General features: G+C 67.0%; 3 protein-coding genes across 10 annotated transcripts; 1 reads left to right on the top strand and 2 right to left on the bottom strand.

The window, feature by feature from the left end:
* Nucleotides 1–1,115: 1,115 nt before the first annotated feature.
* Nucleotides 1,116–6,007, top strand: TMEM269 (transmembrane protein 269). Of its 8 annotated transcripts, XM_080563660.1 has the most exons (7): nucleotides 1,121–3,487; nucleotides 3,980–4,127; nucleotides 4,213–4,310; nucleotides 4,399–4,542; nucleotides 4,630–4,682; nucleotides 4,767–4,830; nucleotides 4,956–6,007. In XM_080563660.1, the coding sequence occupies exons 1-7, from the start codon at nucleotides 3,430–3,432 to the stop codon at nucleotides 5,063–5,065; spliced, it is 675 nt and encodes a 224-aa protein (XP_080419786.1). In that variant the 5' UTR covers nucleotides 1,121–3,429; the 3' UTR covers nucleotides 5,066–6,007. The 8 variants fall into 8 exon arrangements, with proteins under 8 accessions (XP_080419782.1, XP_080419786.1, XP_080419780.1 ...); XM_080563656.1 differs by having other exon boundaries at nucleotides 1,116–3,487; nucleotides 4,399–4,682; XM_080563654.1 differs by having other exon boundaries at nucleotides 1,125–2,153; nucleotides 3,423–3,487; nucleotides 4,399–4,830.
* Nucleotides 6,008–6,512: 505 nt separating this feature from the next.
* Nucleotides 6,513–6,961, bottom strand: SVBP (small vasohibin binding protein). The gene is made up of 2 exons (XM_080563651.1): nucleotides 6,825–6,961; nucleotides 6,513–6,729 (listed from the first exon to the last, which is right to left on the bottom strand). The coding sequence occupies exons 1-2, from the start codon at nucleotides 6,939–6,941 to the stop codon at nucleotides 6,643–6,645; spliced, it is 204 nt and encodes a 67-aa protein (XP_080419777.1). The 5' UTR covers nucleotides 6,942–6,961; the 3' UTR covers nucleotides 6,513–6,642.
* Nucleotides 6,513–12,349, bottom strand: TRIM62 (tripartite motif containing 62). Its single transcript, XM_080563650.1, has 6 exons — nucleotides 11,820–12,349; nucleotides 11,007–11,102; nucleotides 10,081–10,337; nucleotides 9,893–10,008; nucleotides 6,825–9,683; nucleotides 6,513–6,729 (listed from the first exon to the last, which is right to left on the bottom strand). Exons 1-5 carry the CDS (start codon nucleotides 12,225–12,227, stop codon nucleotides 9,133–9,135), a joined length of 1,428 nt encoding a protein of 475 aa, XP_080419776.1. The 5' UTR covers nucleotides 12,228–12,349; the 3' UTR covers nucleotides 6,513–6,729; nucleotides 6,825–9,132.
* Between the last annotated feature and the right edge of the window lie 2,565 nt (nucleotides 12,350–14,914).

The raw sequence follows: 14,914 nt of genomic DNA, 5'->3' as shown, positions 1-14,914 counted from the left end.
TGACACCACGAGAATCGGCTCCTCCCTGATGGCACCCTGAGGCCACGGTGATGGGACCCCATGGGTGCCCTGATGCCACAGTGATGGGCACCCCGAAACACCCTGAAGCTGGGGGGGAACGGACAGGCTCTCAAAGACAGCCAGGCACTATGGGCACGAGCACCCCGAGATGCCCCAACGCCACGGGGATGGGCCCCTCCGGGTGCCCCGTCCCGGGCGTGCGGCCACGACGGAGGCCCTGGGCCCGGCTCTCGCTCGCCGCCTCCTGCCCTCCCGGCCCAGCCGTCGCCTCGCAACGGCCGGCCGCGGCGCGTGACCGGGAACAAAGGGCCCTTTGACGGCGGCCCCGCCACGGCCGGCACACATGGGCCCCCCGCTTCCCCCGGCGGGGACCCCCGTGTCCCCACGGGGATGGGGCCACCCCGAGCCGGGTGGAAAATCCCCGTCCCTGTCCCGCCGCAGGGCTGTATGGTTTAATTGGCCCTTGTCGCTGTGCCTGGGGGACCTTTGGTCCCCGCGCGGGCCCTTTGCTCCGGCTGCTGAGGCCGCCCCGGCTCGTGACATCCTTGCACAACCGGTGACGCCCTCAGGAGGCCAGGGACGGTGGGGACAGGATGGGTGCTGGCTGCGGGCTGAGCCGGTGGTTCCTTACCAGAAGGGCGGGCACCATGGTGCCCCGATCCCCCCGAGGCAGGGGGACACTGCGCGGGGCAACGCGCCAGGCCCAGGTGGCAGAGGGGACACGGGGCAGGGGCTGCACCACAGTGCCAGTGCGGTGGGGCTGGTGGGGCTTGAGCCCGGAGCGGGTGCTGCAAGCCTGGCATGGGTGCTGTGAGCCTGACTTGGGTGCTGTGAGCCCGGAGCGGGTGCTGCAAGCCTGGCATGGGTGCTGTGAGCCTGACATGGGTGCTGTGAGCCTGACATGGGTGCTGCGAGCCTGGTGTGGGTGCTGTGAGCCTGGCATGGGTGCTGTGAGCCTGACATGGGTGCTGTAAGCCTGACACGGGTGCTGCGAGCCTGGTGTGGGTGCTGCGAGCCTGGAGTGGGTGCTGCGAGCCTGGCATGGGTGCTGCGAGCCTGGAATGGGTGCTCTGAGCCTGGCATGGGTGCTGTGAGCCTGGTGTGGGTGCTGCGAGCCTGGCATGGGTGCTGTGAGCCTGGAGCGGGTGCTGCGAGCCTGGAATGGGTGCTGCAAGCCTGACATGGGTGCTGCGAGCCTGGTGTGGGTGCTGCGAGCCTGGAGCGGGTGCTGCGAGCCTGGCATGGGTGCTGCGAGCCTGGAATGGGTGCTGCGAGCCTGGCATGGGTGCTGCGAGCCTGGAGCAGGTGCTGTGAGCCTGGAGCGGGTGCTGCGAGCCTGGCATGGGTGCTGCGAGCCTGGTGTGGGTGCTGCGAGCCTGGCATGGGTGCTGTGAGCCTGGAGCGGGTGCTGCGAGCCTGGCATGGGTGCTGTGAGCCTGGCATGGGTGCTGCGAGCCTGGTGTGGGTGGTGCGAGCCTGGCATGGGTGCTTGGAGCCTGGCATGGGTGCTGCAAGCTTGGAACAGGAGCTCTGAGCCTGGCATGGGTGCTTCAAGGCAGGTGTGAGTGCTTCAAGGCTGGCATGGGTGCTTCAAGGCCAACAAGGCTGCTTCAAGGCTGGCATGGGTGCTGCAAGGCCAACAAGGGTGCTTCAAGGCTGGCATGGGTGCTGCAAGGCCAACGAGGGTGCTTCAAGGCTGGCATGGGTGCTTCAAGGCCAACGAGGGTGCTTCAAGGCTGGCATGGGTGCTGCAAGCCTGGCAGGGGTGGTGCAAGGCTGGCACGCGCGCTGCGAGCCTCTCTTGGGAACTTTGGTCCTGGCACAGGCGCTGCGAGCCTGGCACGGCTCCTTTGAGGCTGGCGTGGACACTTTGAGCCTGGCACTGGCACGCGGCCAGCTCGGCCCCTGGGCAGCTCCTCCCTCGCCGGCGGTGCCAGCCGCCTCCGAAAACCCCCGTGTCCTCTGGCCGGACCCACCCCCCCGGTGACTCAGCCGGTTCCCGGCGAAGCCGATCCCTATATAACGCGGTGCTGCCACACGGGGCCAGCGCCGGCCCCGCCGCCCCTGCCTCAGTTTCCCTCCCTGGGGCGCCCCCGGTGCTGCGGCCATGTGGATGGTGTCACCGCCGGTCGGTAAGTCCCGCCTCGACGCCCCGACACCGCTTGCCCCCGGCACAAGGCTTCCCCCTGAAGAAGCACTGGTTTTGGTGGTTTAACACGAAACGGGGATTCGTGGTGGTCGTCGGCCGAGTGAGGCTGGCCGGGGGTCGCCGGCACTGGGTGGTTTGGGGGGGAAAAGGGGATAAGAGCAGGTTTTAAGGTGCTGGCACGGAGCTGCTCCACGCTCGCCTGCGGGGCTGGTGTCACGCTCGGCTGGGTGGGCAGCGGCGAACCGGGCCGGCAGCCAGCGGCACCGCTCGCTCGGCCCTTCAAATCGGGGCAGAAAATCGCAGAAAGAGGCAGCTTGAATAAAACAAGAAGGCGAGCCTGCACCCCCTTTGGAAAACTCTCCTTCTCGTCGCTGAGAACTCCCCATCTGGAGCAGGCCCCCGTAACGCCGCATGGAAAGAGCCAAATCCGCCCTTTTTCCCACAGAAATCGCTGTGCAGAGCACTGCCTGCAGCACGGGGCTGGGGGGGATGTGGGGCAGATCCCCGGCCCCGCCGTCCCTCTCACCCATCCCTTTGCTTTTGGGGCCGGGAACGCCAAGAACGGGCAAGTTTGGGTGCCGTGGTGACGCCTGGGCATTGTGATGCTGGCAGAGCGCGGCGGTGCCACTAACCCTGCCCGGGGCCTGATCCTGCCCGGTGTGGGGACGGGACGGGGTTTGCACAGGAATTCACCACCTGAGGGCTTTGCTTCAGACAAGCTGTCACCTCGGTCAGAACCAAAACCGCCGCTTTTTGCCCGTTTTTGCCGCCATGAAGGGTGCTCCCCTCCCCAGGGCACGGAGACACCCCACACCCACCGGCTCAGCCCCAGCACGGGGGGACGGCACGATGCACAACCGCAGGCCCCCCGAAAACACCGTTTCTTGTGGGGAAAAAACGGGGCGGGAGGGGCGGCGAAATTTACCCCTGCAGGGCACCGTCCGATGGCTTTTTTGGGGGTGTTTTTCCATCCCCGCCCGCTCGGCTCAGCCCGAAACCCTGGTGGCGCGGCCCAGGGTGGGGTGGCCAAAGGTCGGCGGTGCGGCACCCCCGCCCCGCTCGCAGCCCAGCTCGGAGAATGGGAAATTTCCTTCCTTTCTGCAGGCAGCAGCGCCCGGTGGCCGGGGGGCTCGTCGTGCCCGGCCGCCACGAGCCGGCCTGGTCTCAGCCCCGCGGGACGGCGGGGGCTGCGGCGGCGGGGGGGCGAGCGGTTGTGGCTCTTGTTGTGCTCTGACATGCTGTTTTCTTTCAGATGAAGGATGTCACCAGCTTGCCTGGCTTTGGGACCACGGCAAAGGCAGGGTGCAAAACACACTAGTAGGACATGACCCTTAACACTTTCTCTAAAGCGTAGCCCTATAGGTATATAAGATCAATAGAGCTTAACACTGGGGTTGGCTTTTATTCTAAGCTTGGGTTTGGTCTTGGTTTTGGTTTTGTTTTGTTATTTTGTTATTTTGTTATCGTTTCACTTTTTTCTTTCGCCTCCTGCGGGCAGACGGAGGCAGGGGCTTCCCCCTGCGGCGCTTGCAAAAAAAAACTGAGCTGTGCAAAAACGGTTTGGGGAGCGGTGCTTCGGTTGTGACCCGCGCCGAGCCGGGAGGAGGAGGAGGGGGAAGGCGCTCCGCGAAGGCTCCTGCCGGGGGGGAGCGCCCCAAAACCTCCGCCGGCCCCTTCCCAACGCTGGAAGGGGGCTGAGGGGCTTCGGCCCCGAGCACCGACCTGCTACCTCGGGTGCTTAAATAAGTCCCAGCCAGAAAGCTGCCACCGAGGGGCTCAGCCCTTGACCGGCGCCTCGGTGGCTTGCAGGTATCTTCCAGTACACCAAGAAGCTGTTCCTGAGCAAGCAGGTGGGACGGGTGCAGGCACTGGAGTCTGTCCGGAAAAATGCCGCCAACGCGCTCTCCATGGCGAACCTGATCATGGGGCTCTCCTCCATCCTCTGCAGCCTGAACAGGTGGGGAGCAGCCAAAAAAAAAAAGGGTAAATCCGGTTAAATCGGCACCTCCACGGGGCTCACCGCCTCCCCCCTACCTCCCCAGGCAGTACCACCACTCCTGCTGGCTGCTCCTCGGGGGCTTTCTGCTCGATTTGGCCGACGGAGCCGTCGCCCGCCAGCTCAACGCCTGCTCGGCGCTGGGTGAGTGACCGCCCCGGGGCCGGGGCTGTGCAAACGGGGGGTGCCAGGAGCTGTCTCCCCCCGGCAGCCGCCCGCTCGCTGCCTGCAGGTGCCAAGATGGATGATTTCGCCGACTTCACCTCCTTTGGGCTGGCCACGGCGCTGCTGCTGCAGACGCAGGGTGTGCTGGACGGGCTGCTGGCCATCGCCTACGTGCTGGCCGTCTTCACTCGCCTCTGCTTCTTCTCCAGCGGTGAGCCGGGGGTTTTGGGGAGCGGCGGCGCTCCACGGGGCGGCTGCCCCCCGTTTGGCACCCGGCTGAGCGTGTCGCACCCCGCAGAGATCCCCTTCACCTACCGGGGGTTGCCCTGCCCCTACGCCTCCTCGCTGCTGGTGAGCATCTTCCTGCTGACGGGCGGCAACGTCACGCTGCTGCGCGTCACTGCCATCGTCATGATCCTCTTCATGGTCGACCAGGGCTTCTACCCCCACGACAAGGTGCTGGAGTCCCAGCTCTGGAAGAAGGTGATCTACGCTGGAGGTAAGGACAGGGAAGCCCGGCACCGATCCGGGCAATAAGGCCGGTTGAGGTCTGCCACCCAGCGCCGCCGCAGGAAGGCACAAACGTGCTGCTCTGCTCTGGGTGCTGATGGTTCCCCTTCACAGGCATTGTGGCTGTGCTGCTCTTGCCCACGACGGTCGCTTCCATGTACTACCTCGCCTGGTCGGCGTCCTACATCTTCTCCCCCTTTGCCATCTGGAGCTGCAAAGCCTAAGGGCGAAGCGGCGGCCGCCCTGGCGAGGACTGCTCCGGCCTTACACTCCACCGAACGCGCAGTAAAGCTCTCCTCTCCCTCCCTCTCGGGTGCCAGCACCGGGGTGTCTCGTCTCCCCACCTTCCTTAGCTCTTCCTGGGGAAAGCGGCAGCAGCGGAAGCCGAACCCAGCCCGGCAGGCGCGACGCTGCAGCCCCTGGAGAGAGAAACGCCACCACTCATCCCCTTCAAGTGTTTTCCCAGCTGCGGCAGAGCCTGTTTAGAAAAGAAAATAGCTGAGCTCCCGCAGAGGGAAGCTCTCAGCTTCAGGAGAGCCCAGGCTGGGCTCCAAGCTGCCCTGCCCGTGCCCTGCCCGCGCCCTGGTCCCTGCGGCGCTGGGCGAATCCCCGGCCACAGCCAGAACAACAACTCCACTCCAGAGGCTGCCTTCCCCCTTTCCTGGGGGATTCGACCCAAAAACCCTCCCCAGACGGCTCCCGGGCTGCCCCCAGTGCATAGCCCCGGGGCGGCAGCTGGGACGTGAATCAAGGTGATGCTCACGCAGCCGACACGTTCCCACTGTACACAGTGATTTATTGCCAGGGTGTAATTGTGGCACGTTTACACCCCTGAGATCCCAACCATGATGAGGAAACAACCCTGGAGAGGGCAGCGGGGCCGGGCCTTCCCCTCGGGCCAGGCTGGGAGGAAGCCACCGATCAAATCTCCAGAGAGCGCAACAAAGCTGGGCCCGGTTCTCCCCAAAACCCAGCCCTGAGACACAGGGAGTGTTCTGGTATTTATTTTTTACTCATCACCACGGGGAAACAATATCTCAGCCGTGTTCTTTTTTCCTTTCTGCGCTCGCTTGATGAGGTGTGGGAGGGAGGGAGGAATGTAGAAGGGAAAAATGGAACTTGAAACCTGCCGGCCGAACTCTCTGGAAATAAAAGCTGGAGAACAACTGCCGCGTGCGAGCCTGCCCGCGGCTGGAAAGCGGAGGGCGTGTGGGTGGAGGAAGGAAGCGAAGGTCAAACCTTGCGCCGAGCAGCAGAGGAAACCAGAGCAAATCTGCGGCTCGGCTCCCTGGGGAGGCTCCCGCGGCGCGAGCAGCTGCGAGCCGGACCCGGACAGAAACGACCCCGTCCCAGTCAGGACAAGCGCCTGGGGGACCCCGGCGGCTCCCCGCCGCTGTAAACAGCCGCTGCTCCCCTTGGCAGGGAGACGGCGGGTGCGGGGCCCGCGGGCCGAGGTCCCGCTCGGCGCAAGGCCGGCCGGAGCTGGCGGCTGCTGGCTGCAGCTGCTCTGGCGCGGGGCCGCTGCGCCCGTCCCCGCCGCCAGCCCCGGCCCGGCCCCGTGCTCCCGGCGGGGTTCGGCCGTGGCTGCCCCCGCGCCGTTCCCACCGCGCCTGCCAGCAGCGGGGGCAGCGCCGGCACCGCGCCGCCCAGCAGGACCAGGAGCCAGACAAGTGCGGAACGACCACTGCTTTTATTAAGAAAAAAAGAAGAGAAAGTTGTTCTTCAAGGCGAAGTAATAAATAACGCGGCGACGCGGGGCAGGCGCCGGCAGCGGGTAGCGGCGGGCCGGGGGCGCCGCCCCTCACTCGCTGGGGGCCTGCATCTGCTTGCAGAAGGAGTCGAACTGCTGCTGCTCCAGCTCCGTCATCACCCGGTTCAGGGCGTAGATCTGCGGGGACAGAGGCGGGCGGGCGGTGAGGCGCGGCCGTGCCACACGGAGGCACCGGGAGCAGCCCCCCGGCCCCACCGCCGCCCCCCGCCCACCTCCGCCCGCTGCCGCTGCTTCAGCTCCTGCTGCGCCGACTTCTGCTTCGCCTTCTCCAGGCGGGCCGCCGGCTCCCGGGGCTTCGGCCTCTCCTTCCGCCCGCCGCTCGGCTCCATGGCTGGGGCAGGGCCTCGGGGGGCGGCCCGGCCCCCCCCGGCCCCCCCGGCCCGCACCGACCCCCGCCGCCCCGCTCCCGGCAGGGCCCTGCCCGCGGCAAGATGGCGGCCGCGCCCCGCCCCGCCCCGCCCGGCCTGCGCGGGCCGCGCCCCCTCCCCCAGCGCGCATGCGCCCTCGCGGGCGGGCCCGACAGCGCCGCCTGGTGGGCGGGCGGGGAGCGGCGGGGGCGGGTCCCGCAGCCCGGCCGGTACCGGCACCGGTACCAGTAACGGCACCGGCACCAGTAACGGCACCAGTAACGGCACCGGTACCAGTAACGGCACCAGTAACGGCACCGGTACCAGTAATGGCACCGGCACCAGTAACGGCACCAGTAACGGCACCGGTACCAGTAACGGCACCGGCACCAGTAACGGCACCAGTAACGGCACCGGTACCAGTAACGGCACCAGTAACGGCACCGGTACCAGTAATGGCACCGGTACCAGTAACGGCACCAGTAACGGCACCGGTACCAGTAACGGCACCGGTAACGGCACCGGCACCAGTAACGGCACCGGCACCAGTAATGGCACCAGTAACGGCACCGGCACCAGTAACGGCACCGGTATCAGTAATGGCACCAGTACCGGCACCGGTACCGGCACCGGCACCAGTAACGGCACCGGCAGGCCTGCCCCCAGCGCCCCAGCCGCTCCCGGCCCCGTGTATTGCACCCCCCTACATCGCACCCCCATATATCACACCCTGTAAACATCATGTCCCTATACATCATGCCCCCATATATCACACCCCCATATATCACGCCTCTATGCGTTATGTCCCCATATATCACACCCCCTATACCTCACGCTCCCATATATCACACCCCCTGTACATCACACCCCTTATATATCACACCCCTTATATCACACCCCCGATACACAACGGCCCTGTACATCACATCCCCTACACCTCACGGACCCCTATACCATACCCCCATACATCACGCCCCCCGCTGTACCACGTCCCCCCATATATCACGCCCCCTCCACACCTCCCCCATACAGATATCAAGCAGCCCTATAGCACACCCGCTGTACAGCGCACCCTCTGCCCAGCACAGCCCCCCCACAGCCCCGCTGTACACCTCACGTCCCCTAACGCAGTGTGTGCCCCCCTAGCCCCCCAACCTGGTCCCCCCCAACTGGCAGCCGCCAGCTGGGGGAGGCTGGGCACAGCCTGGCCTGGCACACGGCACCGTGCGGCACAGCGCGGCACGGCGCAGCACGGCTCTGCACACCATGGCATGGCACAGTACGGTTCAGCACACCGTGGCACGGCACAGCATGGCACGGCACGGCTCAGCAACACCACTGCACAGCACAGCACGGCTCAGCACACCGTGGCGTGGCACAGCACACACCGCAGAGCCATGGCACGGTGCACAACACATGGCATGGCAGGGCACGGTGCAGCACAACGTGGCACAGCTGAGCATGGCATGGCACAGCACAGCTCAGCACACCATGGCGTGGCACAGCACAGTTCAGCTACCATGGCATGGCACAGCACAGCTCAGCACACCGTGGCACGGCACAGCACACTCCGCAGAGCCATGGCACGGTGCAGCACAGCGCGGTGCAGTACATACAGCACGGCACAGCCCGGCACAGCACCGCCTGGCACAGTGCACGTGATGCAGCAGCAGCACAGGGTGCAGCATGGCACGGCACAACACGGCACGGCACAGCCCGGGATGTCACAGTGCACACCATGGCACACCGCGGTGCAGGAGGACACGACGCATTACAGACGGCGTGGGGCACTACGCACAGCGCAGCAGCACCCAATCCCGCACCCCGGGGGTGCCCCCATCCCGCACAGGGGCTGCACCACCCGGCCCCTTTGCTCCAAATCCACCTTTTATTGCAGCGGCCGGGGCAGGGACGGACCTGCAGGGCCACGTGTGGAAGCACAGGACGGGGGGGCACCGGCTGCATCCTGCCCGGTGCCCGGAGTCAGCTCGGGGTTGAGGGTGGGTGATGCCGGGCAGGATCCGGCCCCGGCGGGGCAGTGCGAGCCCTCTCCTGCCCAGGCAGCCTGGGTGAGCGCTGCTGCACCCTGTGGGCAGGGCAGCGTCCCCCGTCCTGCGGCCACCGCCCCAGGCTCGTGCCCGTCCTCAGGGGTCCTGGCAGGGCGCAGACCCCGCTAGATGCGGACGGTGTTGATGCGCAGGGGCTGGACGTTCTTGCCGTTGGCGTGGCTCTGCCCAGGGCTGAAGTAGGAGCAGAGCTTGCCAGGGAACTTCTCCCGGAAGGTGTAGAGCCAGGACATGTCATCGGCGTTGTAGAAGATGAGCAGCCCCTTGTCATAGTCCAGGAAGACTCCCACCTTCTCCAGCTTGCTCTTGACGTTGAGCCGGGTCCAGGGCTCGGTGCAGGCGCTGTACTGGTTCCCATCGTGCATGACGATGCAGTAAAAGCCCCGGCTGGGCTGGATCTGGATGCTGCCCTTGCGGGTGACGGCCTCGTGCGCCAGCCCGATCATCCACTGCGTCTTCTCGGACACCACCACCTCCCAGTAGTGCACGCCGCCGCCGAAAGCCTCCGTGCCCAGCACCGACACCTCCACGTCGAAGCGCCGAGGCGAGTCCTGCAGCGGCTGCGGGTGCAGGTTGCCGTAAGCCACGATGGTGCAGTCGTCGGAGAGGATGAGGCGCTGGTGCGCTGTGCCGGGGTCCAGTGTCAGCGCCGCCGGCACTGCAGGGAGGGGCGGCCGTCAGCACCCCTGGGACCCCCACCCAGCTGTGCACCCACCTTGGGGGCACGCAGGTGGCTTTCGGCAGCCGAAGCAGCTCTGCAGAAGCCGCTCGTCCTCCCCCACACGCCCCCACCAGCTCCCCCTGGGGACAGGAAGGTCCCCGTGGGCTCACCCTCACCCTCGCTGGGTCCCCCAACTCCATCCTCACCCGGGTGGATGTCCTGGAAGAGAGACTTCCAGATGGTGTACTGCAGCGGGCCCATGTACTTGGAGGTAGGAAAGTCCTCGTAGGTGAGGTTGGTCTCGTGGATCTTCCCCTTGAGCCTGCAGGAGAGGCGCTGGTTGGCGAGGTCCCACGCGGGGCACCCCGGCCCCCCCGGCCACCCACGCACCCACCTCTCGGACAAGGAGGCGACGCCGGCCAGGAAGGCGTGCTTGTCGGCCTCGGCCAGGCGCTCCTGCAGGATCTGGCTGCCCTCCTGCACCTTGCGCAGCTGCTGGCTGTAGCGCTGGATCTTCTGCTCGATGTCGGTCAGCGTCCGCGCCGTGTCCGCCTCCAGCTCCTCCAGCATCGCCTTCTGCCGCTCCCGCAGCAGCCGGTGCAGCCGCTCAAAGGCCTCCCCGATGGTGGCCCGCAGGCTCTTGGCTGATGACTGGGGGGCGCGGGTGGGCGTCAGCCCCACGGAAAGCCCCAGCGTGGTGGGGTCTGTAGCCCCCTGCCCGCCCAGACCAACACTGACCCGCTGCAAACGCTGCCGGGGATGCCCCGCGTGTGGTTTTGAGCACCTGAGCGGGTACCCGGTGGAGGATAGAAAACCCACCCTCTGCCCCACAGCTGGTAACGGGGAGGGGACATGAAGCTGAGGGAGAAGGGAGCCCAGTGTGAAGAGCAGTCCCCTCCCCAAACAATGCCCAAGCAAGCAGAAAGAGGAAGGTGCTAAATGAAACGGGGAAATAAGCGACAGGGCACAGGGGCCAGCCTGCCACAGGGCTACGCATGGCCAGGGAAGGGAAATGGGGCACAGTCAGCAAGATTTGGGTCTTGGTGTGTCTGTAGGGAGGCTGGAGGTCCCAGAACTGGGCTGGCGAGGCTCGCTCCTGCACCCACCCAGCGAGGGAATCAAGGAGCAGGGGAACAGCACTGAGACACGGGGCTGTGCCGGGGGGTACGACCACCCCAGCAGCTACAAAGCACCCGGTGTGCAGCAGGGACAGGGCAGGGCAACGGATTTGGAGCGATTCTGCCAACAGTAAAGGGCTGGAGGGGTAACGGGGTCCTGCCTCGGGACCCCTGGGGACACCGAGTGCGTCCCCGCTCCTACCTTGGTCTCTGCCAGCTGCCGCTTGAGGAGGTGCAGGGCCTCGGTGTGGCCTCGCTCGCTCTCCTGCAGGCCCTGGAGCTGCTCCTTCAGCTCCCGCTGCAACGCAGGCAGGCGCTCAGACCCAGCTCGCAGCCCAGTCTGACCAGTCTGCCCAGTTCCCCACTCCCCGTGGGGCCGCGAGCTGGGGGACCCGGCAGCATTAAGAAAAGAAAAAGACAACCCACGGGATTTGGGGGGAAAAGCAAAGCTTCTCGCAGGTCCCAGGCTCCTGCAGCCCCAGGCTGAGCTTCACCAGCACTGCCAGCAGCACGAAGCCGAGGTGCTGGGAACCCCCGGCCCCTCGGGACCACAGGGTGGCCCCACAAATGTTTACCGGGGCATCACTGGGCACTGACAGCGGTGAGGGGATGAGTCGGTGCCCGTGAAGGTCAGCGCCCGGCTGCCTCCCCGCAGGCACGGGCACAAAGCTCCCCTGAAACGGCAGCCCTGGGGGTTTGGGGACGGACGAAGGACCGTGCCCATCGGGTGCCAGTGCCTGCACAGCAGCACCGGGGTAGAGACACGCTGAATGCATGGACACAAGGGGGAATTTTATGGGGAGCACCTCCTCAGACCCACGTGCGAACAGAGGGAGCTCCAGCTAAGGTGCACGTGGGCAGGCAGACAGGGCATCCCACGGACACACTGCCCTGGGGAACAGGGACAGACAGACGGACAGACGTCGGCAGAGCAGCTCAGCGCAGCCGGGCAGGGGGGACGAGGGACAGTGCCCGGACCCCCAAGCCAGGCAGGGCCGGACACCCACCCACCCACCTGCAGCTCCTCGAAGGCATCGTCCACGTTGGTGACCTGGTGCTGCTCGTGCACGGCGGGCTCGTCGCAGAAGAAGCAGACAACGGCGCGGTCGGTGAGGCAGAAGAGCTTGACCTTCTCGTGGTCCTTGCAGGGGAAGGGGCTGCGCTGGGCCCCCAGGATGGCGTCCAGGGGGAAGGCGCTGTAGCGCTCCACGATGTTGGCCAGCTTGAGGCTGGGCGCCAGGGTGGGCTCGGCGAAGGTGCGCCGGCACTCGGGGCAGTCGCGGGCACCCTGGGGCTCCTGGCGCACCCAGTGCTCGGTGATGCAGCGCCGGCAGAAGTAGTGCTCGCAGCCGAAGCTCACCGGGTCCTGGTAGATGCTCAGGCAGATGGAGCACAGCAGCTCGTCCTTCAGGCTGCAAGCCATGGCCGCCCGGGGGAGGCGAGGCCGCCCGGGGGACCCGGGGCTGAGAGCGCCCGTGGGGGCTGCAATGGGGGGGAACTGGGGGGGGGGGGGGGGGGGGAGGGCTGCAGATGGGGCTGCAATGGGGGAAATTGGGGGGGGGGCTGCGAGGGGTGGGCTTGGGGGGCGGGCTGCGAGTGGGGCTGCAGTGGGGGGAACTGGGGGCTGGCTGCGAAAGGGAGAACCGGGGAGGGGCTCTGGGGGTGCAGCGGGCACGGGGGGGGCGGGCTGACTGGGGGGCGGGGGCTGCCCGCGGGGCCGCAGCGGGGGAGCCCCGGGCTGAGGCCGCCCCGGCGGGCCGCGGGTTCGAATCCCGGCCCCGGCTCCGCGCCCCACCCGCAGGTCCCGGGTTCGAGGCCGCCCCCCGCCTACTCCGAGCCGGCGGCGCCCGCTGCCCTCACCCAGCCGCAGGCGGTGCCGGTGCCGGTGCCCGGTGCCCCCGGTGCGAGCGAGCCCTCGGCCACCTCGCAGCGCGCCCCGCCGCGACGGGCGGGGGGTGGGCGAGGAGGAGGAGGAGGAGGAGGAGGAGGAGGAGGAGGAGGAGCAGGCGGGGCCGCGCGGCACTTCCTGCCTCCCCCCCCCCGCAGCCACAGTGGTGCCGCCCCCGCCCCATTGTCCCCCGCCCAGCGGCCCGCACCACCTCCCGCCCGCGGGGGGGGCCTGGGGAGGAGGCTCTTAAAGGGGCCGCGGTGCTGAGGCGGCTCCGCTGCGGGCTCGGAGCCGTGCCCGGGCCCCTCCCGGTGCCCCCCTCCCCCGGGGTCGGAGCCGTTCCGGTGCCCGGGGCTGCGGCCTGGCCATCGGGGAGAGCAGCCCCCAGCCGCCCCCCCTCCCGCGGGCACCTCCGCCCCCTCCCGGGCAGCCCCCTCCGTCTGTCCGTCCGTCTGTCCGCCCAGCCTTCAGTTGGCCCGTCCGCCCATCCGCCCCTCTGTCTGTTCTGTCCTTCCGTCCCTCAACCCCGTTGTCCAGTCATTTGTCCATCCTCCCCTCTGCTCCTCCCTCCGTCTGTCTGTCCATCCGTCCCTCTCTCCATCCCTCCATCCATCCCCCCATCCCTCCATCCATCCCCCCATCCGTCCCTCTCTCCATCCCTCCATCCCTCTCTCCATCCCTCCATCCCTCCATCCCTCCCCCCATCCCTCCATCCCCCCATCCGTCCATCCATCCCTCTCTCCATCCCTCCATCCCTCCATCCATCCCCCCATCCCTCTCTCCATCCCCCCATCCCTCCATCCTCCCCTCTCTCCATCCCTCCATCTGTCCGTCCGTCCGTCCCTCCCTCCCTCCACCCACCTCCCCACCTTCCCGTGCCCAACAGCAGCTCCCCCCTTCCCGCCCCTCCGTTTTGTCCCCAGTCCCCGGGGACGAGGGTTGAGGGGACACCGGGGGTGACACCGGCACGGGGCAGGACCCCGCGGGACGCTCAGCCCCGGCCGTGGGGTGCAGGGGGGAGGCCGGGCCCCCCTGCGCCCCCCGGGCTGCTCCCTGCAGCACCAGGGCAGCTGCGAAGCCACTGGAAGGCGAGGAAGGGTTTATGTCCCCAAAAATGTATTGCTGGCAAAATGCCGCCTTTTTCCCCCAGATCTCATCGATTTGACCAAAAAATGACGGAGCTGCGGTGGTGACAGGCTTCTCTTGTCCCTTCCCGTGCCAGGGAGCCCTCCTGCCTTGGGGCTGTCCCCAGCCCTTGTCCCCAAGCAAGGTGATGGCCAAGCCTGGAGGAGCACAGCCACCGTTTGCCCGGCCGCTTGAACCATTGTCCCCAAATCCCGCAGCATCGTCCCCAAATCCATCCCCAAATCCGCTGCCATTCCCTCCGGGCACCGCCTGGGGCACCCGGCCAGGAAACCAGCGCGGGGAGACCCCAGAAGCCACGCGGATACAGGGATAATCGGGAACGGATGGCGGAAAGCCCCGTCCGCGCTCTGGGGACGCACCCGGGGGTCCCTCTCCCGAGCCCCCCGCCCCAGAGGGGCTCTCAGCGGGGGCTCGGGGAGGAAGGAAGGAGCCGGATAGGAGGGGGGTAGCGATGCCCTGGGGGTCGAGCTGCACATTTCAGAGGCAGCACAAAAGTCAGGCCCGCCGCTGGCCGGCAGCCAAAGCGAACAAGGCTTTGCTTTGCCTGCTGAGCCCCCTGCGTCCCCCCGAGCCCCCCAGCACAGCCCCTCCTGCCCCTCGTCCCCCCCCCCCCCCCGGCAGGGGGAATAACCGCCCGCTTTGTTCCTCGCCCGTGCAGGAGGAAGGCCCGAAAGGCTGGAAAAAAAAAAAAGAAAAAAAAAAAAAAAGCCAACCACAGGGGTTTGTTTTTTCTGCTTGTTTTTCTGCATTAGGAATTCAGGTCTTGTCTCCCCTCCAGGACCCGCTGGGGACTGAAGAAATGCTGAAATTAAATCATCAAAGCGCCGTCGGAGCGGGGAAGGGGCGGCTCGGCCGGCAGCGCGCCCGGCTCGCGCGCCCGCTTCGCCCCAACCTGCGGCACGTGGCGGGGAAGAAGCACCCGGGCTACCCGGGCACGCAGCCCTGCCTTTGTGCCAGGGGGGTGGGAACGTCCCTTCGCATCCCCAAGTCCCCCTAGGAACCAATATCTGTTTTTTTCCATGGTTTAAGTAAACCCTGCTCAGCTGAGGTCAAAATACCCTCATTTTTTAAATTTT

The sequence above is a fragment of the Anser brachyrhynchus genome, assembly GCF_964034855.1.
Source record: "Anser brachyrhynchus genome assembly, chromosome: 21".
In the NCBI taxonomy this organism is placed as follows: Eukaryota; Metazoa; Chordata; class Aves; order Anseriformes; family Anatidae; genus Anser; species Anser brachyrhynchus.
Note: the sequence above shows the minus strand (reverse complement) of the source record. Positions and strands in the feature narration are given on the sequence as shown.